The sequence below is a fragment of the Hydra viridissima genome, unplaced genomic scaffold (assembly GCF_058129835.1).
Source record: "Hydra viridissima isolate aposymbiotic clone 2 unplaced genomic scaffold, HvirCarnegie_v1 scaffold_69, whole genome shotgun sequence".
Taxonomy (NCBI): Eukaryota; Metazoa; Cnidaria; class Hydrozoa; order Anthoathecata; family Hydridae; genus Hydra; species Hydra viridissima.
In genome coordinates, this window is record NW_028324348.1 from 2615 (window position 1) to 26867 (window position 24253).

Genomic DNA, 24253 nt, shown 5'->3' on the forward strand with positions numbered 1-24253 from the left:
GAGGAAAGCTGCGCTAACCTTTCTTTGAAAAACTATTCGAAATCTATTTTTGAGATAATCTAGATTTAAAAGAGGAACACTACGCTAATTTTGCTTTGAAAAAACTCTCGAAAACTAACTTATTCGATAGAGACAGCACACAAATTTAAAAAATTGTATCTACTCATCCACTTCTTCTACAGCAAAGTACTGAGGCTTTTTATGCACTTTTATTCTCTAACATACCTATATTTGCGCAAAGGATTTTATTTAACTCAATGTAAACATACATAGAAGAGTATTGTTACCCGTTTGTTTTATGCAGCCTAACTTTAGTTTCATCTATACATTATATTGCGTTTACCTTATATTTTATCTTGCCTTTGTTAGTTTTGTGTTTTGTTATGTCAAGCTTCATAATCTAATCTTAAAAGGGGAAAACTGCGCTAACTTTTCTTTGAAAAAGTACTCAAAAAGGACCTAAATCGATATAGATAGCTCACAATTTTAAAAAGTTGCATATAGTCATCTTCTTCTTCAGCAAAGTATCGAGGCTTTTTATGGATTTTTACTCTAACTTTCCTATATTTGCGCAAAGGACATTATTTAATTCAACTTAAACATGCCTAGTAGATTATTATGTTGTTGGTTTTTTATGCAGTCTAAACTTTGTTACATCTATATTTTACGATTAACTTATATTTTATCTTGCCTTTTTGAGCTTTGTGTTCTGTGATGTCAAGCTACATAGTCTAAACATAAAAGAGGAAAACTACGCTAAACTTGCTTTGAAAAACTATTCAAAAACTACCTTTAACAAAGTAGCGAGGCTTTTCATGCACTTTTACTCTCTAACATACCTACATTTGCGCAAAGGATTTTATTTAATTCAATTTAAACATGCCTAGTAGATTATTATGTTGTTGGTTTTTTATGCAGCCTAACTTTAGTTTCATCTATATTATGTTTTAGGTTTATCATATATTTTATCTTTTCTTTTTGAGTTTTGAGTTTTGTGATGCCAAGCAACTTAAGCTAAACTTAAAAGTGGAATGCTACGCTAACCTTTCTTTGAAAATCTATTCATAAACTACCCTAGACAAAAGCTAGATTTAAAAGAGGAAAACTACACTATTTTTACTTTGAAAAAACTTTCGAAAACTACCTTAATCGATAGAGATAGCACACGATTTTAAAAAATTGCATATAGTCATCCACTACTTCTGCAGCAAAGTAGCGAGGCTCTTTATGCACTTTTTCTCACTAGTTTGCTTATATTTACGCAAAGGAATTCATTTAATTCAATCCAAACATATATAGAAGATTATTATGTTACGATTTTTTTTTTCTTTTATGCAGCCTAACATTTATTTCACCTACATTTTATTTTACGATTAACTTTTATATTACCTTTCCTTTTAGTGTTTTGTGTTTTGTGATGTCAAGCTACATAAGCCAAACTTTAAAGAGGAAAACTACGCTAAGCTTTCTTTGAAAAACTATTCAAAAACTACCTTAAACAAAGTAGCGAGGCTTTTTATGCACTTTTACTCTCTAACATACCTACATTTGTGCATAGGGTTTTATTAGATTCTAGTAGGTTATTACGTTGTTGTTTTTTTATGCAGTCTAACTTTAGCTTCATCTATATTTTATTTTACGTTTATCTTATATTTTATTTTGTCTTTTTGAATTTTGTGTTTTGTGATGTCAAGCTACATAAGCTAAACTTAAAAGAGGAAAGCTACGCTAACCTTTCTTTGAAAAGCTGTTCAAAAAATACCTTAGACATAATCTAGATTTAAAAGAGAAAGACTACGCTATTTTTGCTTTGAAAAATCTTTCGAAAACTACCTTAATCGATAGAGATAGCACAGGATTTTAAAAAGTTGTATCTAGTCATCCACTTCTTTCACAGCAAAGTAGCGAGGCTTTCTATGCGCTTTTACTCTCTAACATACCTATTTTTGCGCAAAGGATTTTATTTAATTCAATTTAAACATGCCTAGTAGATTATTATGTTGTTGGTTTTTTATGCTGCCTAACTTTAGCTACATCTATTTTTCATTTTACGTTTGTCTTATATTTTATTTTATCTTTTTGTGTTCTGTGATGTCAAGCTACATAAGCTAATGTTAAAAGAGGAAAGCTGCGCTAACCTTTCTTTGAAAAACTATTCGAAATCTATTTTTGAGATAATCTAGATTTAAAAGAGGAACACTACGCTAATTTTGCTTTGAAAAAACTCTCGAAAACTACCTTATTCAATAGAGATAGCACACAAATTTAAAAAATTGTATCTACTCATCCACTTCTTCTTTTTATGGATTTTTACTCTCTTATTTACCCAAATTTGCGCAAAGGACTTTACTTAATTCAACTTAAACATGTCTAGTAGATTATTAAGTTGTTTGTTTTTTATGCAGCCTAACTTTAGTTTCATTTATATTTTATTTTACGTTTATCTGATACTTTATCTTGTCTTTTTGTGTGTTGTTTTGTCAAGCTACATAAGCTAAACTTAAAAGTGGAAAAGTACGCTAACCTTTCTTTGAAAATCTATTCAAAAACTGCCTTAGACATAAGCTAGATTTAAAAGAGGAAGACTACGCTATTTATGCTTTTAAAAAACTTTCGAAAAATACCTTAATCCATTGAGGTAGTGCACGAATTTACAAAGTTGTATCTAGTCATCCACTTCTTCTATAGCAAAGTAGCGAGGCTTTTTATGCACTTTTGCGTTCTAATTTATCTCTGTTTACGCATATGGTTTTTGTTTATTTCTATGTAATGATATACAAAAGAGTATTTTGTTAAAGATTATGCTGCAGGAGCTGCGTAAAAAAACTCTGGCGACCTTTCCTTAAGAAAAAAGCAACTGAAAGACATGTGCGCCTTAGAAAATTCAAATCGCGATTCACCAAATTAAAAGACGAAAAGAACGAACTTTAAAAGCTCTCACTAGACATTTGTGTTTATGATAGGCAATGCAGTTTTTGATTTTATGCAGCCTAACATTTGTTTCATCTATATCTTATTTTACGTTTATCTTATACTTTATCTTGCCTTTTTGAGTTTAGTATTTTGTGATGTCATGCTAAATAAACTATACTTTGCTAATTTTTATTTGAAAAAATATTCAAAAACTACCTGAATTATAAGCTAGATCTAAAGGAGGAAAACTACGCTAACTTTTCTTTAAAAAAAATATTTAAAAACTACCTTAAACATAAGCTATATCCAAAAGAGGAAAACTATGCTAACTTTTCTTTAAAAAAATATTTAAAAACTACCTTAAACATAAGCTAGATCTAAAAGAGGAAAACTACGCTAACTTTTCTTTGAAAAAATACTCAAAAACTACCTTAAACATAAGCTAGATCTAAAAGAGGAAAACTATGCTAACTTTTCTTTAAAAAAATATTTAAAAACTACCTTAAACATAAGCTAGATCTAAAAGAGGAAAACTACGCTAACTTTTCTTTGAAAAAATACTCAAAAACTACCTTAAACATAAGCTAGATCTAAAAGAGGAAAACTACGCTAACATTTCTTTGAAAAAATATTCGAAAACTACCTTTAAACATGATTTAGATTTAATAGATGAAAACTACGCTAACATTTCTTTGAAAAAACATTCAAAAACTACCTTTAAACATGATTTAAATTTAAAAAAGGAAAACTACGCTAACATTTCTTTGAAAAAATATTCAAAAAGTACCTTAATCGAAAGAGATAGCACACGAAATTAAAAAGTTGCATTTAGTCATCCGTTTCTTCTTCATCAAAGTAGCGAGGCGTTTATGCACTTTTTATTCTCTAAGTTATCTCTACTTACGCAAATGGCTTTTGTTTATTTCAATGTAAAACTTTTCAAAAGAGTATTTTGTTAAAGATTATGCTGCAGGGGCTGTGTAAGAAAACTCTGGTGACCTTTCTTTAAGAAAAAGCAACTAAAGTAGATGTGCGCCTAAGAAAATCCAAATTGCGATTCACTAAATTAAAAGACATATACAACAAACTTTAAAAGTGAAACTATTTTTACAAGCGTATTTGGTAAAGATGAAATGTTCTTATGACATTTTAACGTTACGAAAGGGATTTTCTTCTGTTCAAATATTTATTACAATTTAAAGTGTTAAATAATGTTACAGAAACGACCTAAAACGCCTGTTGTATTAATTTAAACGAACAAAATAGATAAAAAAAAAGAAAAACTATCATTAAAAAAAAAAAAGTAAAAAAAGAAAAGAAATAGAAGTTGAGGAAAAATAAAAATAAGAACTTCTAACAAAGAGCTGTTCTTTTTATTTTTCAGATTTTAGATGCTTAATTCCTTGAATGAAAAGTTGAACTGATGACCCACTACTAAGGTTGTTCCTAGCCTTCCGTTCTCAAACTAGGCCATTCTGAGAGGCTGTTTGATTAAGTACCGTTGATAGTAGTATCGCACGTAAGAGACTTCTAAAACTCTGATTATCAATTCCTTGAATGAAGAGATGACTTCATACTCACTAACGAGGTTGTTCTTAGCCATCCGTTCTTAAACTAAGCAAAACAGTGAAGTTGTTTGATTAAGTATCACAGTTTGCTGATTTGCACATGCACCATTGCCGAAACTGTGATGCTTGGTTCCTTGATTGGATTGAAGAAGCTCATCACCATGCATTTTACAAGCTGTCCGTTGTTATGTTTTGCAATTCAGTGGTTCTGTTTTGCAATTCATTTTCTGTTTGTTTAAGTATCATCGATGGTGGTGTCGTGCATGCAAACTTTCCGAAACTCTGATGCTTGTTTTTCTTGAATGGAGAGATGAGCTTATACTTTAGGTGACTTTTAAAACTGCAGTAATTAGTGCCTCGAATGGAGAAACGAACTCATTCTTTACAGACCAAGGTTGTTCCTGGCCATCCGTTAACATATTAGGCAACAGTACAGCGAAGCTGTTTGTTTTACAAGCTTTTGTCGTTTCGAGAAATCACTACATTAAGCATTCGATGGTGATACACGACTGATGGCCAGGTTCTGATTTTCGAATGAAAAGAAGAGTCGCATCCGACCACCGGTCGGCTTTCGACGCAAAACAGCTGTACACACTCGTCCAACGATCCAGTGACTAACTGTTGCAACGAGAAAGTTAGCTTTATTTGTCGTGCAGATTGTCCGCTTGGACGTAAAATGCTAGAAATTTGCTGAACGCTCGGTTTGCGCCGCCCAAGAGTCATTCTGTTTCTGCGTTGCCAGCGTCTGTCGGCTAAATACAACTGTAGACTCCGCGCAAGCTTTTTCACCGCAAAAGTTGTACAGAGCCACACCGAAGGCTAAAATCGACTTTAAGGTCGAAGGTTAAAATCGACCCTAGAGGTTTGAAAACGACGTCACGAAATTTTCAAGACATCATCGAAGAAAATTACGGCGGCCAGATGCAACTCTTAGTACTAACTCTACTAATCTTAGTACGTTAAGCATTCCAGTCGAGAGATCAGACGTTTTTTCGTCACCTAAGAGACCGGCCGATGCGTTTGCGACGCTGCGGAAAGAAAGAAGATGGCAAACCACAGGGTTGTTACCGTAACAAACCTCCGTGAGTACCTCCATCTCGAGTGGCTTTTGAAGAAACGTTCGTTTTAAACTCAAAGGGATGGTTGTTAAAGCTCACAAACGCCTGGTTAACGATTTTCTAACGGCAGACACCGTGTTTACAATGGATACAGACCGATTAACTGAGCCCAAAGCGCAAGATCTATCAGAAAACTCCTCTAGGTCGATGCAACGAGACGACTAGACACGTGCGTCTAAAGGCATTTTACAATTGAAGGACGCCCCTCGTGGGCCCTTTAACCTTAACACTAAACTCCTGCTTGATATCCTCGTCCCCAGGTTTCCAAACCGTAACCCCAACCCCCTCTAATCCTAACCCCCTTACCCTCTAACTCTCCCCCCTCAAAAAAACAAAAAACATAAAAAAGCAAACAAAACGAAAAAAAAACTTGCTTCCCTCCTCACTTTTAGCTCTAGGATGCAACACCTTTTTGCCGCCCTCCGCTAGAAGGGAGTAGGGAGTAACGAAAGCTTGACATCAAAGTAGCGTTTTGTATGAGATTTGTTTGCCAAAATTTGAGCGTTTTTAAAAAAGCCAAGACTTCGTCAGAGGGGTTTCTTCTTTTCTCCTAAAGCTATCGATCGATTAAAAAGCTCAAAGCAAAGAAATTCAAAACAAAATACAAAAACGGGAAGTTTTAGTTTCTGCACCACAAGCCAAGCACTAGTTCAAACTGGAGATAATAAAAGGAAATCGAATGATCTCACTTCTCAGACCACTGAGCTGCCATTGGTCGGCAGTCTCTTGTTTGGAGACCATTGAGCTGCCATTGGTTGGCTGTTTAATCGTTGCGATTGGTCGGCAGTTTTATCGTTGGAGACCATTGAGAGATATAAAAGGAATTTTTTTTTTTGAGCACAACATTAAACGTTAAATCGTTAGATGTTGTTATAAAGGCACCATTAGAATGCGATGTCCTCAAATATTTTCCTCGATATTTTAATAAGTAAACAAAAACAAAACTAAGTCTTGCAACTGGCGAAAACTTTCAATAAGCAAACAAAGCAACAACTTTCCTTTCGAGTTTTTTACATTTTAAACAAAAGACAAACAAAGAAAAAAAAAAAACAAACAAAAACAAAAACAAAAACAAAAAAACAAAACAAAAACAAAACAGAAAAGGGAGAATGAGTGAGTCGACTGATTTCGCTCAACTGTCTTAAACGAGAAGTCATAAACGTTTGCTTGTGCCAGCAAGTTGCAAATTAAGTTGTAAATGAACTGCACCGCAAAAGCTTAACACAGTTTATTAAGCATATTAAGCCTTTGCTGACATGTTAAGACATTTTAAGCCTTTGCTATTATCATGAGGCTTTTGCTCCACGAGCCAAAAAAGTACGCTAGAGTTGACAAACTGCATCGCGGTCAAAAAGTGTAATTACGCCAACACTTTTATCCGTTTTAAGCATTTCGTTTTCGCACGAACAACAATTAAAGCAGCTCGTTGAGCTTAACGACGTTCGTATTTTTTTTCGAAGCCAAAACTTCGGCTATAAGTAGAATGAAGAGGCACTTCGAAAAACAACAAAGCTGTTCGCAGTCGATAGCAACGAGCGACAACATCTCTGCGAGTCTGGCATCAAGGTAAACAGTTTTTTTACATTTTCATTTGTTAGTGCCACTTTTGCGTACATATGTATTCAAAAATTTGTTGCTGACGCTAGATTTTTCGTTTTCAATGAACAACAGTTGCAACCTCTAGCCGTTTGCTAAAACAGCTTGCTAGGACAACCAAATCAATCATATGTTGTGAAAATTTCTTTTTGTTCAACTGACTAAGGAAGATCGAGCGAACGCTTTTTTTTTTATAACTTGTTTGTATCATATTGCTATTAAGAAAACAGCGTTGTGTATACTAAACGTGACATAATTGGCAATTATCCGTAACTAAAAATAAGATAGAAATTACAAACTTGATACCATATTTTAATTACTCTAACAAAACTAGACGTCATCGCGTGAGAAAATAAATGTTCATAACACATAATCTATTTTTTTGTTTTTTTATTTCTTCTCTTTTTTCCTTTTAATCTCTTTTCTTTCGTCCAAAAAGCGTTTTGATTTTTGCCTCGCCACAAGCGATGAAATCGATAAAAAAACCTGCTCGGACATTCTCAATTCTCAACAACAGAAGCAATCAAAGTTCTAGCTCTCGAGCACGTGCGCCGACAGGTTGATGAAACCGTTCAAATATGCTCGATCGCTAGAATTTAAAGAAAGAAACAAGCCAGGAACAAACCAAAATAAAAAAAACAAAAACAAAAATGGACATCTTTAGAACGCTTAAATTTTATAAAATATTTTCCTCTGCGTTTTTAACCAGCTAAACTGTCGTAAAGTTTTTTCGGTGCAGTTCATTTAAAAAACTTAGTTTTCAACTTTTAAACGTTTTAGACTTCTCGTTTAAGGCAGTCGAAAGAAATGAGTCGACTCACTCTCTCTCTCCCTATTCGGTTTTGTTTTTGTTTATTTGTTTTTGTTTTTTCTTCGTTTGCCTTCGTTTGCCTTTGTTTGCTTTTGGAAAAGTTGTCGCCATGCGAGACTTAGTTTTTTTTTTTTTTTGCTCAAATTGAGCACAAGTGAGTTTCTAGTCTTGAAAGTGTGCAAAGTGTGGGCCAATCTGGTGGCTGGAGTGATGACACGTGAATGCTGGAAATTCCAGACTTTGAGCGGATTCAGCGTACATAGAAAGAAAATGTAGCATTCACGTGGGTCTCTCCTAAGCGTGCCATTGGTCGGTCTGCTGTCCTTAAGTACCCCCTCCCTCCCCCCCCCCCCTCAACGTCACGTTTGCTCAACTTTCTCGGTCTTTGGCGCCCAGAGAAAGCTTGAGGAAGGATAAAAAATGGCGAGGTTTCGGTACTGCGTTTTCTGTTATTCTTATTTGTTTTTGTTTGTTTGCTTGTTTGTTTGTTTGTTTGTTTGTTAATTTTTTTAATTTTTTTTTTTTTTTTGTTTGTTTCGTTCGTTTGTTTGTTTGTTTGTTTCGTTTGCTTCGTTTGTTTTGTGATGTTTTGTTTTCCCTTCTTGATGGCACAAAACAGAAGCAAACAAGACTTTCGGTTATATTCGGTTATATTCGGTTCAATAAAAGTTTGTTGGTTTCTGCACAACAACAACAACAACAACAACAACAAAAGTCCCTCTGTCCCTCAAAAGCAGTTTCTCCTCTGTCCTAAAGAAGAGCCTCTTTGTAATCGATCTTGTCTGAATGCAGCTCTCCTTTTGCCTACAGGTTTTTATTCCAACCCTTTTGTTGTTGTTAGTGCCATGTTGTTGTTATTGTTATACTCTGTAAAAGCAGTTGTTGCTGTTGTACTTGTTTGTTGTTTCTAAAGACACTGTTGTTGCTGCTGTTAGCGCTGTTAGTAATCACCCACTTGGCTTGTATTTTTGTTTCTTGTTTTTGTTTTTTGTTTTATTTATAAACACTCTCTGAGTAAGTGATGCTGTTGCTGTTGTTGTTGTTACAGTTGCAATGAGTGTTTGTTAATGTTCCCCCACTTGGCTTGTACTTTTGTTTTCTGTTTTGTTTTGTTTTTTTTTTGTTTTTGTTTTTTTTTTCTCAACACTCTCTGAGTAAGTGATGCTGTTGCTGTAGTCGTTGTTATAGTTGCAATGAGTGTTTGTTAATGTTCACCAACTTGGCTTGTTTATAATCTATTTTATTTTATCAACACTCTCTGAGTCAGTGATGGTGTTGCTGTTGCTGTTGTCGTTATTATGCTTGCAATGGGAGTTGTTACTGTTCACCCACTTTGCTTGTTTTGTTTTTATTTCTTTATTTTATCAACACCCTTTGAGCCAGTGATGCTGTTGCTGTTGTTGTTGTTATAGTTGCAATGAGTGTTGTTAATGTTCACCCACTTTGCTTGTGTTTTTGTTTTTGTTTATCAACACCCTTTGTGTCAGTGATGCTGTTGCTGTTGTTCTTATTACAGTTGCAATGAGTGTTTGTTAATGTTCACCAACTTGGCTTGTTTATAATCTATTTTGTTTTATCAACACTCTCTGAGTCAGTGATGCTGATGCTGTTGTTGTTATTGTGCTTGCAATAAGTGTTGTTAATGTTCACCCACTTTGCTTGTTTTGTTTGTGCTTTTGTTTTTGTTTATCAACACCCTTTGAGTCACTGATGCTGTTGCTGTTGGTGTTATTATAGTTGCAATGAGTGTTAATGTTCACCCACTTTGCTTGCTTTATTTGTTTGTTGCTTTTTTTTTTATCAACACCCTGCGAGTTAGTGATGCTGTTGCTGCTTTTGTCATTTTACTTGTATTTATAGTTGTTACTGTTCAGCCACTTTGCTTGTTTTTTAATCTGTTTTATTTTATCACCACTCTCTGAGTCAGTGATGATGTTGCTGATGCTGTTGTTGTTATTTTACTTGCAATGATAGCTGTTACTGTTCAGCCACTTTGCTTGTTTTGTTTGTTTGTTTGTTTGTTTTTTTTTATCAATATCCTCTGAGTAAGTGATGCTGTTGCTGTTGTTGTTGTTATAGTTGCAATGAGTGTTTGTTAATGTTCCCCCCCCCCCCCCCTTGGCTTGTACTTCTGTTTTCTGTTTTGTTTTGTTTTTGTTTTTTTTGTTGTTTTTTTTCTCAACACTCTCTGAGTAAGTGATGCTGTTGCTGTAGTCGTTGTTATAGTTGCAATGAGTGTTTGTTAATGTTCACAAACTTGGCATGTTTATAATCTATTTTATTTTATCAACACTCTCTGAGTCAGTGATGCTGATGCTGTTGTTGTTATTATGCTTGCAATAAGTGTTGTTAATGTTCACCCACTCTGCTTGTTTTGTTTGTGCCTTTGTTTTTGTTTATCAACACCCTTTGAGTCACTGATGCTGTTGCTGTTGGTGTTATTATAGTTGCAATGAGTGTTAATGTTCACCCACTTTGCTTGCTTTATTTGTTTGTTGCTTTTTTTTTTATCAACACCCTGCGAGTTAGTGATGCTGTTGCTGCTTTTGTCATTTTACTTGTATTTATAGTTGTTACTGTTTAGCCACTTTGCTTGTTTTTTAATCTGTTTTATTTTATCACCACTCTCTGAGTCAGTGATGATGTTGCTGATGCTGTTGTTGTTATTTTACTTGCAATGATAGCTGTTACTGTTCAGCCACTTTGCTTGTTTTTTTTTGTTTTTGTTTTGTTTGTTTGTTTGTTTGTTTTTTTATATATCCTCTGAGTTAGTGATGCTGTTGTTGTTATTATGCTTTCAATGAGAGCTGTTACTGTTCACCCACTTTGTTTGTTTATAATCTGTTTTATTTTATCAACACTCTCTGAGTCAGTGATGCTGATGCTGATGCTGTTGTTGTTATTATGCTTGCAGTGAGAGTTGTTACTGTTCACCCACTTTGCTTGCTTATTGTCTATTTTATTTTGTCAACACTCTCTGAGTCAGTGATGCTGATGCTGATGCTGTTGTTGTTATTATGCTTGCAATGAGAGTTGTTACTGTTCACCCAATTTGCTTGTTTTGTTTTTTTATTTGTTTTTTTGTTTGTTTTTGTTTTGCTTGTTTTTTTTTATCAATACCCTCTGAGTCAGTGATGCTGTTGCTGTTGTTGTTGTTGTTGTTATAGTTGCAATGAGTGTTTGTTAATGTTCCCCCACTTGGCTTGTACTTTTGTTTTCTTTTTTGTTATGTCAACACTCTCTGAGTCAGTGATGCTGATGCTGTTGTTATTATGCTTGCAATGAGAGTTGTTACTGTTGTAGTTATGTCTGTCATTTGTCCTTGTTAGCAAGTTCTATTTGCCCTCTCTTGCCTTTTTTCAACACAGTTTCTTTCTTTGAGTCATATGGTTGCGAGATCCTCTCAAACTCCATCTCTTTATTTATTTGTTTCTTTTTTTTTTTTTTTTTTCTCATTCTCCTTCTCATAATAGCAATCACTGCTGCCACCATGCATGTAATGCTAGTTGCTCTCATTCTTTTTCATTTGCTAGTGGAAACTTTGTTTCTTCTTGTTGCTCTCTTTTCTTTCTTTTTTCTCTTTTGCAGAGGATTCGAAAAAACACAGCTCTTCCCTGCAGTTGTAAACATTCCAGGATTCCAGGATGCAGGCAGAAGAAAAACACTCTCACTAACTGTCTTCTTTTTTTTAGCATAAACCGTTGCAAACAAACACCTGAACATGTCTTCTTCACAAGAAAACAACACTGTTGTTGCCCCTTCTCCGAACTCTAAAGCGAAAAAAAAGAAAAGAAGGCAGTCACAAGAACAGAGAGACTTAAAGCTCAAAAACAAAGTCAGGGCCGCATTAGTTGCAGCGTGTGGCTCCGTAAACAGGGTTGTACCTTTCTATGGTACCAAGAAGAGGTACGCTGTTAGCTGTCCGATGCCTTTGTGCAAACATTCCTCCACAAGCATTAAAAGACACTTGACTAAAAAAGATCATTCTTGGACTTTGGATGAAGCTTCCATCTTTTACTCTGCAATGGTCAGGAAGTTTCAGCATGCTCGTCTCGAACGCAAGTCCGGCTGTCCAAAACCTTACCCCTGTTTGCAATGTTGGAAGTATTACGACCGACTGGACATACACTTGAAAGAGACTCATTTCTACGATTCCAAGACGATCAAACAAAAGATTGCAGAGGCAAAGCGATACGACAACGACAAGCTCTATGTCCCTCAATTTATTCGACCTGCCTTCTTTGGTATTAAGCCAGTAGCTGAACAAGCGTCTGCATCAGGCTCTGCATCCTCTGCTCCTGGGCCTTCCTCCTCTTTTTCTTCTCCGGTTCTTTCCTCTGATCCTCTTTTAAGCTTGCCCTCATCAGTTGCTGGTTCGTCCGAGGCTCCTTCTGCAAACCAATGCACCTCTGTAGAAAACAAAGAGCTGAACACCGAATCCGTCCTAGACTCTGATTTTAATTCCTTAAAGCACTTGGTTTCCAACTCCTCCGTCTTGACAGAAGATAAGAGACTCTTGTTTCAGCTGGACAAAGATGCTTTTCACTTTTATTACCAGTCAGCAGATGAGCTCTTCAGAGATTTTGAAAAGTGGCTTGTGGTAGCCAACAACAACACTTTGTCACAAGCAAAGATCTACAAAAATGCAGTTGTTGAAATATTGACATGTTGTGACAGCACGCTGACGCTGCACCCGAACGCTCTCACCAATTCCAACGTTTTGGAGGATAGATACTTTTCCATGCACTTTAAAAACATTCAGCTCAATTCCAAGCTGAGTGAACTTGACCAAACAAAAGCCATGTCTTGTCACACGTTGTACAACCGCCTTGTCTACCTTTGTCTCCTGTTTCGTTTCAGTGAAGCCAGGAATGTCTATTTCGGACTTTCTCATGAGGCCATCCGACGTTTGCGCTGCAAGGTGGAGGAGTTACAAAAAGTGCTGAGGCCCTTTCGTTCTTTGAGGAGGAGCCTTGTGAAAAGCAAAAAATGCATCAACATCATCAATGTCAGTTTGCTGAACGAATATGGCAAGTCTGCATACGTAAGACAGTTAGTGGAATCGATTAGAAAGCCGTCTCTTACACCGACTAGAGACAATGCTGTGTCTCTACGAAACCATCTTCTGCTCTCTGTCACTGTAATTAACAGTTTAAGAAAATCTAACATTGCTCTTTTAAACATTAGAGACTACATGGCTGCTGAGAAGAGTGAGTGTGGATATTGCATTGTGCAAGAGCGCTACAAAACAGCATACAAGTACGGAGCCAAAAACATTCTAGTGCCGAACGACTTGAAAGTGTTGATCGATATTTATTTGCTGAGATACAGAGACCTTCTTGTCAACGACTCTCACTACATGGCTGCAGACACCAAGACTGTTTTGGAGTTGAGCGACTGCTACAGGCCCCTTTTTCCATCGATGAGACCCAACAAAGACGAATGTGTGACACTCGGTGCAACTAGAGTGCCTGTTTACCAGATGGGTTCCTCTGCTATCTCCTCTTGCCTGACGTCCTGCTTCAGAAAAAGCCAAGTAAACATTCCCATGAAGCGTCTTACTCCCACTTGCATTCGCGGTTCGATAGCCACTTACTTTGCCAACAACAGCAAAGAAGATCGCGAGCGGTTTGCTACACTCTACATGAAGCACAGCAGGAACACAATGGATAGCTTTTATGTGTCCCAGTGGAACGCTGCAGAGGAGTTGCGCTTTGCCCTGGGCATCGGACAGTCCTTCGGAGTCATAGAGTCTTTGACTGTTGAAAAGTCTGAGAGACCACCAAAGAAGGAGAAGGATGTGATGGACTGGCTCCAAACTAATGCAGAGGAGTACGGTTTTCATGAGGTTGAGGACATCTTTGAGGAAGATTTAGACTCCGGTTCTGACTCTGAAGAATGTGCTGCTACTTTCAGCTGTACCACAGTGGTTCCGTTTTCTCCAGCTGTAGAAAACAATGTTCCTTTAGAGGATAGCAACGACCATGCCGTAGATTTCTTGTGTGAACCTACCTCAACTCCTGTTTCGTCTGTTCCATCTGAACAAACAATCGCTGGTCCAGTTCTTGAACTATCCCCTGCTCTTGCACAACTAGTTCCTAACGAACAAGCTGTTTGTATGGATGTAGATCAGACTCTAGCTGTTCCTGTTGGCACAGCTTGTTCTCCTCTTGCATTAACATTATTTCCTGATGAACCGGATTTTATTGAACACCATGCAAAACTTTCTCCAGTTTACTTTAATGAGCAAGTGGTTGCCAAACCTGTTTCTGCTTCTCCTTCTCAGCAAGTCGCTTTCTGTCCTTCAAAAGAGGTCTTTTCTGTTCCTCTGACTCCTAGCCTTGTTGCTTTTCAGCAAACATTGGCCAAACCCAGTTTGTTTCTTTCATCTGATCCAGTTTCAGCTGTTCCTGTCCAACAGGCTGGTACTGTTCTTGCAAAGCAGCTCTCACCTTATGCTGTTCAATCTGTTGGTAGCCTATTTAGCCAAAGTCTTGCCTCTACATCCTGAGGTAAATTCTGATTTTTGATTTTTGATTTTTATGCAAATCTCAACACGCTTTCAAAAAATGAAAATGCCCAAATCAACTCCTTGCCCTATTGTTATTGTTAGAGCTGTAAAAAAAACAAAACAAAACAAAAAAACAACACAGAAGTGTGTATGTATTTGTTGCAGGACTAATTCTGTGATTGCTTAAATGTTTATACAAGTGAATGATACTAAAACTGATTATGTTTTAGAAGTAAAAGATCCAAGAAGAAAAAAAATCAAGTTGGAAATGCCATCTTTCACTCAAGAACTCATCGGTAATGTAAAACCTAATTTATACAAAGATATATAAACACAAACCTCTTCTTGCACAATTTCAGATGGTTAACTGTTAACAAAAACTAGCCATCATTGCTAAGTGCACTTTTAGAAAGTTGTGTCTACCCGATTTCTAATGATGAAGTTAGAAACATCACCGTTAGAAATCATGCACAGCTTGTTATCATCTCTAACACTTAGAAACTGTTGATGGTTTTTATGAATTAGAAAAATGAACATGGTTTTATTTTATTTCAGGATCAACTCAGCCAAGAACAAAGGAAAACAAAGCAGAAGTTAGCCAATGCCATTTAGGTAATCTTTCAAAAACCAGTTATTGCTATCAGTGCAAACAATAAGGTCAACAAAAAAAAATAAATAAAAAAACAGAATAAATCTTGTCTTACTTCAGAACCAAATGAATATTTGATTTAATCACTTTGTGTTATGACTTGAGTTTGTAAAATTTTAGATGAAATAGTTGAAGAGCTGAATGCTTGCCCTGGCCACAACGAATGGTTCAACACCAGAAGTTTTCCACGATGTGCAGCTTTGGTGTTGGCATACATCTTGCAAGACGTGTTTACAGATGTAAGCTCAAGTTGCTCGTACAAAGATTACCTTGGCATCTTGGCAAATCATAGCAGTGACAAGCTCATTCATGTCTTGCAAAAGTACTCCTACCAAAGCCATATTAAAGACAAAATTAAAAACATGAAGCTAAAAATTCAAAAAGAGGGTAGTTTAGAAAAGTTTGTTCAATATGGCAATATCGTGAAACCATTTATGTAGTTTAGATAAGTTTGTTCAGTTTGGCAATAAAGATGGGCCTTTTGTGTAGTTTGTTTTATCTATGCTTTTGCAAATATTTTTATCTGTTTCGCTAAAGACATAATAAACAAGAAGTTCTGTTAAACTGTTCTCACATTTCTTATTTAAAGATAGTTCAAACTTTTTTTTATCTTTAAAAAAAAAAAAAAGAAGTCGTTTTGTTATTCTGTGAAAACTTTTAATAGAGTTGCATTTAGAATTACTTCTGATGTTTTTAAGAGTTTGTTAAAAAGCAAAATAATATTTCCTGTGATGTTAAACTGCATAAGTGAAATTTAAAAAAGGAAAACTGCTCCAACCATTTTTCGGAAAAAGAAATCAAAAAGTTCCTTATTTTAAAAGATCTAGACATCCATTTCTTCTTCAGCAAAATAGCGAGGCTTTTTTATGAACTCTTACTCTCTATTTTTTCATATATTTACACAAAGGATTTTATTTAGTTCAATGTAAACATACATAGAAGTATATTATGTTTTTTTTTTTTTTTTTTTTGTTTTTATGCAGTCTAACTTTTGTTTCACTTCTATTTTATTTTACGTTTATCTTGTATTTTATCATGCCTTATTGGTTTTTGCGTTTTGTGATGTCAAGCTGCGTAAGCTAAACTTAAAAGGGGAAAACTACGCTAACTTTTCTTTGAAAAAATATTCAAGAAGTACCTTAAACGAAAGAGAAAGCACACGAATCTTGCCATCCAATTCTTCTTCTGCAAAGTAGCGAGGCTTTTTATGTACTTTTGCTCTCTAATTTATCTCTATTTACGCAAAGGGTTTTATTTCAATGTAAACACGTATAAAAGAATACTTTGTTAAAAATAATGTTAAAGGAGTTGCGTAAAAAAAAACGTCTGAATAAAGTTTCTTTACAAAAAAAACAACTAAGAAACAAGCGCGCCTAAGAAAAACCAGATCGCGATTCACTAAGTCAAAAAACGAAAGAAACAAAGTTTAAAAGGTCTTTCTAGACAACAAATTCTATTTTTGGCAATGCAGTTTTTGTATTTATGCAACCTAACTTTTGTTTGACTTCTATTTTATTTTACGTTTACCTTGTATTTTATCTTGCCTTTTTGTGTTTTGTGATGTCAAGCTACATAATCTAAACTTAAAAGAATGAAACTAGGCTAACTTTTCTAGTAGAATATTATGTTGTTGGTTTTGTATGCAGCCTAACTTTAGTTTCATCTATATTTTATTTTGCGTTTATCTTATATTTTATCTTGTCTTTTTGAGTTTTGTATTTTGTGATGTCAAGCTACATAATTTAAACTTAAAAGAAGAAAACTAGGCTAACTTTTCTTTGAAAAATTGTTCAAAAACTACCTTACACCGATAGAGATAGCTCACGAATTTAAAAAGTTGCATCTATTCATCTTCTTCTTCAGCAAAGTAAAGCTTTTTATGCACTTTTACTCTCTAACTTACCTATATTTGCGTAAAGGATTTTATTTAATTCAATTTAAACATAACTAGTAGAATATTATGTTGTTGGTTTTGTATGCAGCCTAACTTTAGTTTCATCTATATTTTATTTTGCGTTTATCTTATATTTTATCTTGTCTTTTTGAGTTTTATATTTTGTGATGTCAAGCTACATAAGCTAAACTTTAAAGAGGAAATTTACGCTAACCTGTCTTTGAAAAACTATTCAAAAACTACCTTTAACAAAGTAGCGAGGCTTTTTATGCGCTTTTACTCTCTAACATACCTATTTTTGCGCAAAGGATTTTATTTAATTCAATTTAAACATGCCTAGTAGATTATTATGTTGTTGGTTTTTTATGCAGCCTAACTTTAGCTACATCTATTTTTCATTTTACGTTTGTCTTATATTTTATTTTATCTTTTTGTGTTCTGTGATGTCAAGCTACATAAGCTAATGTTAAAAGAGGAAAGCTGCGCTAACCTTTCTTTGAAAAACTATTCGAAATCTATTTTTGAGATAATCTAGATTTAAAAGAGGAACACTACGCTAATTTTGCTTTGAAAAAACTCTCGAAAACTAACTTATTCGATAGAGACAGCACACAAATTTAAAAAATTGTATCTACTCATCCACTTCTTCTACAGCAAAGTACTGAGGCTTTTTATGCACTTTTATTCTCTAACATACCTATATTTGCGCAAAGGATTTTATTTAACTCAATGTAAACATACATAGAAGAGTATTGTTACCCGTTTGTTTTATGCAGCCTAACTTTAGTTTCATCTATACATTATATTGCGTTTACCTTATATTTTATCTTGCCTTTGTTAGTTTTGTGTTTTGTTATGTCAAGCTTCATAATCTAATCTTAAAAGGGGAAAACTGCGCTAACTTTTCTTTGAAAAAGTACTCAAAAAGGACCTAAATCGATATAGATAGCTCACAATTTTAAAAAGTTGCATATAGTCATCTTCTTCTTCAGCAAAGTATCGAGGCTTTTTATGGATTTTTACTCTAACTTTCCTATATTTGCGCAAAGGACATTATTTAATTCAACTTAAACATGCCTAGTAGATTATTATGTTGTTGGTTTTTTATGCAGTCTAAACTTTGTTACATCTATATTTTACGATTAACTTATATTTTATCTTGCCTTTTTGAGCTTTGTGTTCTGTGATGTCAAGCTACATAGTCTAAACATAAAAGAGGAAAACTACGCTAAACTTGCTTTGAAAAACTATTCAAAAACTACCTTTAACAAAGTAGCGAGGCTTTTCATGCACTTTTACTCTCTAACATACCTACATTTGCGCAAAGGATTTTATTTAATTCAATTTAAACATGCCTAGTAGATTATTATGTTGTTGGTTTTTTATGCAGCCTAACTTTAGTTTCATCTATATTATGTTTTAGGTTTATCATATATTTTATCTTTTCTTTTTGAGTTTTGAGTTTTGTGATGCCAAGCAACTTAAGCTAAACTTAAAAGTGGAATGCTACGCTAACCTTTCTTTGAAAATCTATTCATAAACTACCCTAGACAAAAGCTAGATTTAAAAGAGGAAAACTACACTATTTTTACTTTGAAAAAACTTTCGAAAACTACCTTAATCGATAGAGATAGCACACGATTTTAAAAAATTGCATATAGTCATCCACTACTTCTGCAGCAAAGTAGCGAGGCTCTTTATGCACTTTTTCTCACTAGTTTGCTTATATTTACGCAAAGGAATTCATTTAATTCAATCCAAACATATATAGAAGATTATTATGTTACGATTTTTTTTTTCTTTTATGCAGCCTAACATTTATTTCACCTACATTTTATTTTACGATTAACTTTTATATTACCTTTCCTTTTAGTGTTTTGTGTTTTGTGATGTCAAGCTACATAAGCCAAACTTTAAAGAGGAAAACTACGCTAAGCTTTCTTTGAAAAACTATTCAAAAACTACCTTAAACAAAGTAGCGAGGCTTTTTATGCACTTTTACTCTCTAACATACCTACATTTGTGCATAGGGTTTTATTAGATTCTAGTAGGTTATTACGTTGTTGTTTTTTTATGCAGTCTAACTTTAGCTTCATCTATATTTTATTTTACGTTTATCTTATATTTTATTTTGTCTTTTTGAATTTTGTGTTTTGTGATGTCAAGCTACATAAGCTAAACTTAAAAGAGGAAAGCTACGCTAACCTTTCTTTGAAAAGCTGTTCAAAAAATACCTTAGACATAATCTAGATTTAAAAGAGAAAGACTACGCTATTTTTGCTTTGAAAAATCTTTCGAAAACTACCTTAATCGATAGAGATAGCACAGGATTTTAAAAAGTTGTATCTAGTCATCCACTTCTTTCACAGCAAAGTAGCGAGGCTTTCTATGCGCTTTTACTCTCTAACATACCTATTTTTGCGCAAAGGATTTTATTTAATTCAATTTAAACATGCCTAGTAGATTATTATGTTGTTGGTTTTTTATGCTGCCTAACTTTAGCTACATCTATTTTTCATTTTACGTTTGTCTTATATTTTATTTTATCTTTTTGTGTTCTGTGATGTCAAGCTACATAAGCTAATGTTAAAAGAGGAAAGCTGCGCTAACCTTTCTTTGAAAAACTATTCGAAATCTATTTTTGAGATAATCTAGATTTAAAAGAGGAACACTACGCTAATTTTGCTTTGAAAAAACTCTCGAAAACTACCTTATTCAATAGAGATAGCACACAAATTTAAAAAATTGTATCTACTCATCCACTTCTTCTTTTTATGGATTTTTACTCTCTTATTTACCCAAATTTGCGCAAAGGACTTTACTTAATTCAACTTAAACATGTCTAGTAGATTATTAAGTTGTTTGTTTTTTATGCAGCCTAACTTTAGTTTCATTTATATTTTATTTTACGTTTATCTGATACTTTATCTTGTCTTTTTGTGTGTTGTTTTGTCAAGCTACATAAGCTAAACTTAAAAGTGGAAAAGTACGCTAACCTTTCTTTGAAAATCTATTCAAAAACTGCCTTAGACATAAGCTAGATTTAAAAGAGGAAGACTACGCTATTTATGCTTTTAAAAAACTTTCGAAAAATACCTTAATCCATTGAGGTAGTGCACGAATTTACAAAGTTGTATCTAGTCATCCACTTCTTCTATAGCAAAGTAGCGAGGCTTTTTATGCACTTTTGCGTTCTAATTTATCTCTGTTTACGCATATGGTTTTTGTTTATTTCTATGTAATGATATACAAAAGAGTATTTTGTTAAAGATTATGCTGCAGGAGCTGCGTAAAAAAACTCTGGCGACCTTTCCTTAAGAAAAAAGCAACTGAAAGACATGTGCGCCTTAGAAAATTCAAATCGCGATTCACCAAATTAAAAGACGAAAAGAACGAACTTTAAAAGCTCTCACTAGACATTTGTGTTTATGATAGGCAATGCAGTTTTTGATTTTATGCAGCCTAACATTTGTTTCATCTATATCTTATTTTACGTTTATCTTATACTTTATCTTGCCTTTTTGAGTTTAGTATTTTGTGATGTCATGCTAAATAAACTATACTTTGCTAATTTTTATTTGAAAAAATATTCAAAAACTACCTGAATTATAAGCTAGATCTAAAGGAGGAAAACTACGCTAACTTTTCTTTAAAAAAAATATTTAAAAACTACCTTAAACATAAGCTATATCCAAAAGAGGAAAACTATGCTAACTTTTCTTTAAAAAAATATTTAAAAACTACCTTAAACATAAGCTAGATCTAAAAGAGGAAAACTACGCTAACTTTTCTTTGAAAAAATACTCAAAAACTACCTTAAACATAAGCTAGATCTAAAAGAGGAAAACTATGCTAACTTTTCTTTAAAAAAATATTTAAAAACTACCTTAAACATAAGCTAGATCTAAAAGAGGAAAACTACGCTAACTTTTCTTTGAAAAAATACTCAAAAACTACCTTAAACATAAGCTAGATCTAAAAGAGGAAAACTACGCTAACATTTCTTTGAAAAAATATTCGAAAACTACCTTTAAACATGATTTAGATTTAATAGATGAAAACTACGCTAACATTTCTTTGAAAAAACATTCAAAAACTACCTTTAAACATGATTTAAATTTAAAAAAGGAAAACTACGCTAACATTTCTTTGAAAAAATATTCAAAAAGTACCTTAATCGAAAGAGATAGCACACGAAATTAAAAAGTTGCATTTAGTCATCCGTTTCTTCTTCATCAAAGTAGCGAGGCGTTTATGCACTTTTTATTCTCTAAGTTATCTCTACTTACGCAAATGGCTTTTGTTTATTTCAATGTAAAACTTTTCAAAAGAGTATTTTGTTAAAGATTATGCTGCAGGGGCTGTGTAAGAAAACTCTGGTGACCTTTCTTTAAGAAAAAGCAACTAAAGTAGATGTGCGCCTAAGAAAATCCAAATTGCGATTCACTAAATTAAAAGACATATACAACAAACTTTAAAAGTGAAACTATTTTTACAAGCGTATTTGGTAAAGATGAAATGTTCTTATGACATTTTAACGTTACGAAAGGGATTTTCTTCTGTTCAAATATTTATTACAATTTAAAGTGTTAAATAATGTTACAGAAACGACCTAAAACGCCTGTTGTATTAATTTAAACGAACAAAATAGATAAAAAAAAAGAAAAACTATCATTAAAAAAAAAAAAGTAAAAAAAGAAAAGAAATAGAAGTTGAGGAAAAATAAAAATAAGAACTTCTAACAAAGAGCTGTTCTTTTTATTTTTCAGATTTTAGATGCTTAATTCCTTGAATGAAAAGTTGAACTGATGACCCACTACTAAGGTTGTTCCTAGCCTTCCGTTCTCAAACTAGGCCATTCTGAGAGGCTGTTTGATTAAGTACCGTTGATAGTAGTATCGCACGTAAGAGACTTCTAAAACTCTGATTATCAATTCCTTGAATGAAGAGATGACTTCATACTCACTAACGAGGTTGTTCTTAGCCATCCGTTCTTAAACTAAGCAAAACAGTGAAGTTGTTTGATTAAGTATCACAGTTTGCTGATTTGCACATGCACCATTGCCGAAACTGTGATGCTTGGTTCCTTGATTGGATTGAAGAAGCTCATCACCATGCATTTTACAAGCTGTCCGTTGTTATGTTTTGCAATTCAGTGGTTCTGTTTTGCAATTCATTTTCTGTTTGTTTAAGTATCATCGATGGTGGTGTCGTGCATGCAAACTTTCCGAAACTCTGATGCTTGTTTTTCTTGAATGGAGAGATGAGCTTATACTTTAGGTGACTTTTAAAACTGCAGTAATTAGTGCCTCGAATGGAGAAACGAACTCATTCTTTACAGACCAAGGTTGTTCCTGGCCATCCGTTAACATATTAGGCAACAGTACAGCGAAGCTGTTTGTTTTACAAGCTTTTGTCGTTTCGAGAAATCACTACATTAAGCATTCGATGGTGATACACGACTGATGGCCAGGTTCTGATTTTCGAATGAAAAGAAGAGTCGCATCCGACCACCGGTCGGCTTTCGACGCAAAACAGCTGTACACACTCGTCCAACGATCCAGTGACTAACTGTTGCAACGAGAAAGTTAGCTTTATTTGTCGTGCAGATTGTCCGCTTGGACGTAAAATGCTAGAAATTTGCTGAACGCTCGGTTTGCGCCGCCCAAGAGTCATTCTGTTTCTGCGTTGCCAGCGTCTGTCGGCTAAATACAACTGTAGACTCCGCGCAAGCTTTTTCACCGCAAAAGTTGTACAGAGCCACACCGAAGGCTAAAATCGACTTTAAGGTCGAAGGTTAAAATCGACCCTAGAGGTTTGAAAACGACGTCACGAAATTTTCAAGACATCATCGAAGAAAATTACGGCGGCCAGATGCAACTCTTAGTACTAACTCTACTAATCTTAGTACGTTAAGCATTCCAGTCGAGAGATCAGACGTTTTTTCGTCACCTAAGAGACCGGCCGATGCGTTTGCGACGCTGCGGAAAGAAAGAAGATGGCAAACCACAGGGTTGTTACCGTAACAAACCTCCGTGAGTACCTCCATCTCGAGTGGCTTTTGAAGAAACGTTCGTTTTAAACTCAAAGGGATGGTTGTTAAAGCTCACAAACGCCTGGTTAACGATTTTCTAACGGCAGACACCGTGTTTACAATGGATACAGACCGATTAACTGAGCCCAAAGCGCAAGATCTATCAGAAAACTCCTCTAGGTCGATGCAACGAGACGACTAGACACGTGCGTCTAAAGGCATTTTACAATTGAAGGACGCCCCTCGTGGGCCCTTTAACCTTAACACTAAACTCCTGCTTGATATCCTCGTCCCCAGGTTTCCAAACCGTAACCCCAACCCCCTCTAATCCTAACCCCCTTACCCTCTAACTCTCCCCCCTCAAAAAAACAAAAAACATAAAAAAGCAAACAAAACGAAAAAAAAACTTGCTTCCCTCCTCACTTTTAGCTCTAGGATGCAACACCTTTTTGCCGCCCTCCGCTAGAAGGGAGTAGGGAGTAACGAAAGCTTGACATCAAAGTAGCGTTTTGTATGAGATTTGTTTGCCAAAATTTGAGCGTTTTTAAAAAAGCCAAGACTTCGTCAGAGGGGTTTCTTCTTTTCTCCTAAAGCTATCGATCGATTAAAAAGCTCAAAGCAAAGAAATTCAAAACAAAATACAAAAACGGGAAGTTTTAGTTTCTGCACCACAAGCCAAGCACTAGTTCAAACTGGAGATAATAAAAGGAAATCGAATGATCTCACTTCTCAGACCACTGAGCTGCCATTGGTCGGCAGTCTCTTGTTTGGAGACCATTGAGCTGCCATTGGTTGGCTGTTTAATCGTTGCGATTGGTCGGCAGTTTTATCGTTGGAGACCATTGAGAGATATAAAAGGAATTTTTTTTTTTGAGCACAACATTAAACGTTAAATCGTTAGATGTTGTTATAAAGGCACCATTAGAATGCGATGTCCTCAAATATTTTCCTCGATATTTTAATAAGTAAACAAAAACAAAACTAAGTCTTGCAACTGGCGAAAACTTTCAATAAGCAAACAAAGCAACAACTTTCCTTTCGAGTTTTTTACATTTTAAACAAAAGACAAACAAAGAAAAAAAAAAAACAAACAAAAACAAAAACAAAAACAAAAAAACAAAACAAAAACAAAACAGAAAAGGGAGAATGAGTGAGTCGA

At 34.6% G+C, this 24253-nt stretch overlaps 1 protein-coding gene across 3 annotated transcripts; it reads left to right on the top strand.

Moving 5' to 3' along the window:
- The first annotated feature begins 8386 nt into the window (after positions 1-8386).
- On the top strand, positions 8387-15541 carry LOC149875998 (uncharacterized). 3 transcript variants are annotated; one of them, XM_090075903.1, is made up of 6 exons: positions 8958-9492; positions 10057-10310; positions 10644-14518; positions 14748-14813; positions 15073-15129; positions 15287-15541. In XM_090075903.1, exon 3 carries the CDS (start codon positions 11728-11730, stop codon positions 14515-14517), a length of 2790 nt encoding a protein of 929 aa, XP_089932029.1. In that variant the 5' UTR covers positions 8958-9492; positions 10057-10310; positions 10644-11727; the 3' UTR covers position 14518; positions 14748-14813; positions 15073-15129; positions 15287-15541. The 3 variants fall into 3 exon arrangements, with proteins under 3 accessions (XP_089932027.1, XP_089932028.1, XP_089932029.1); XM_090075901.1 differs by lacking the exons at positions 8958-9492; positions 10057-10310 and adding an exon at positions 8387-8440 and having other exon boundaries at positions 11699-14518; XM_090075902.1 differs by having other exon boundaries at positions 8393-14518.
- Positions 15542-24253: the final 8712 nt, after the last annotated feature.

What these genes read in the sequence shown, in the direction of transcription:
- LOC149875998 (XM_090075901.1), top strand. Translation starts at nt 11,728, where the DNA reads ATGTCTTCTTCACAAGAAAACAACACTGTTGTTGCCCCTTCTCCGAAC.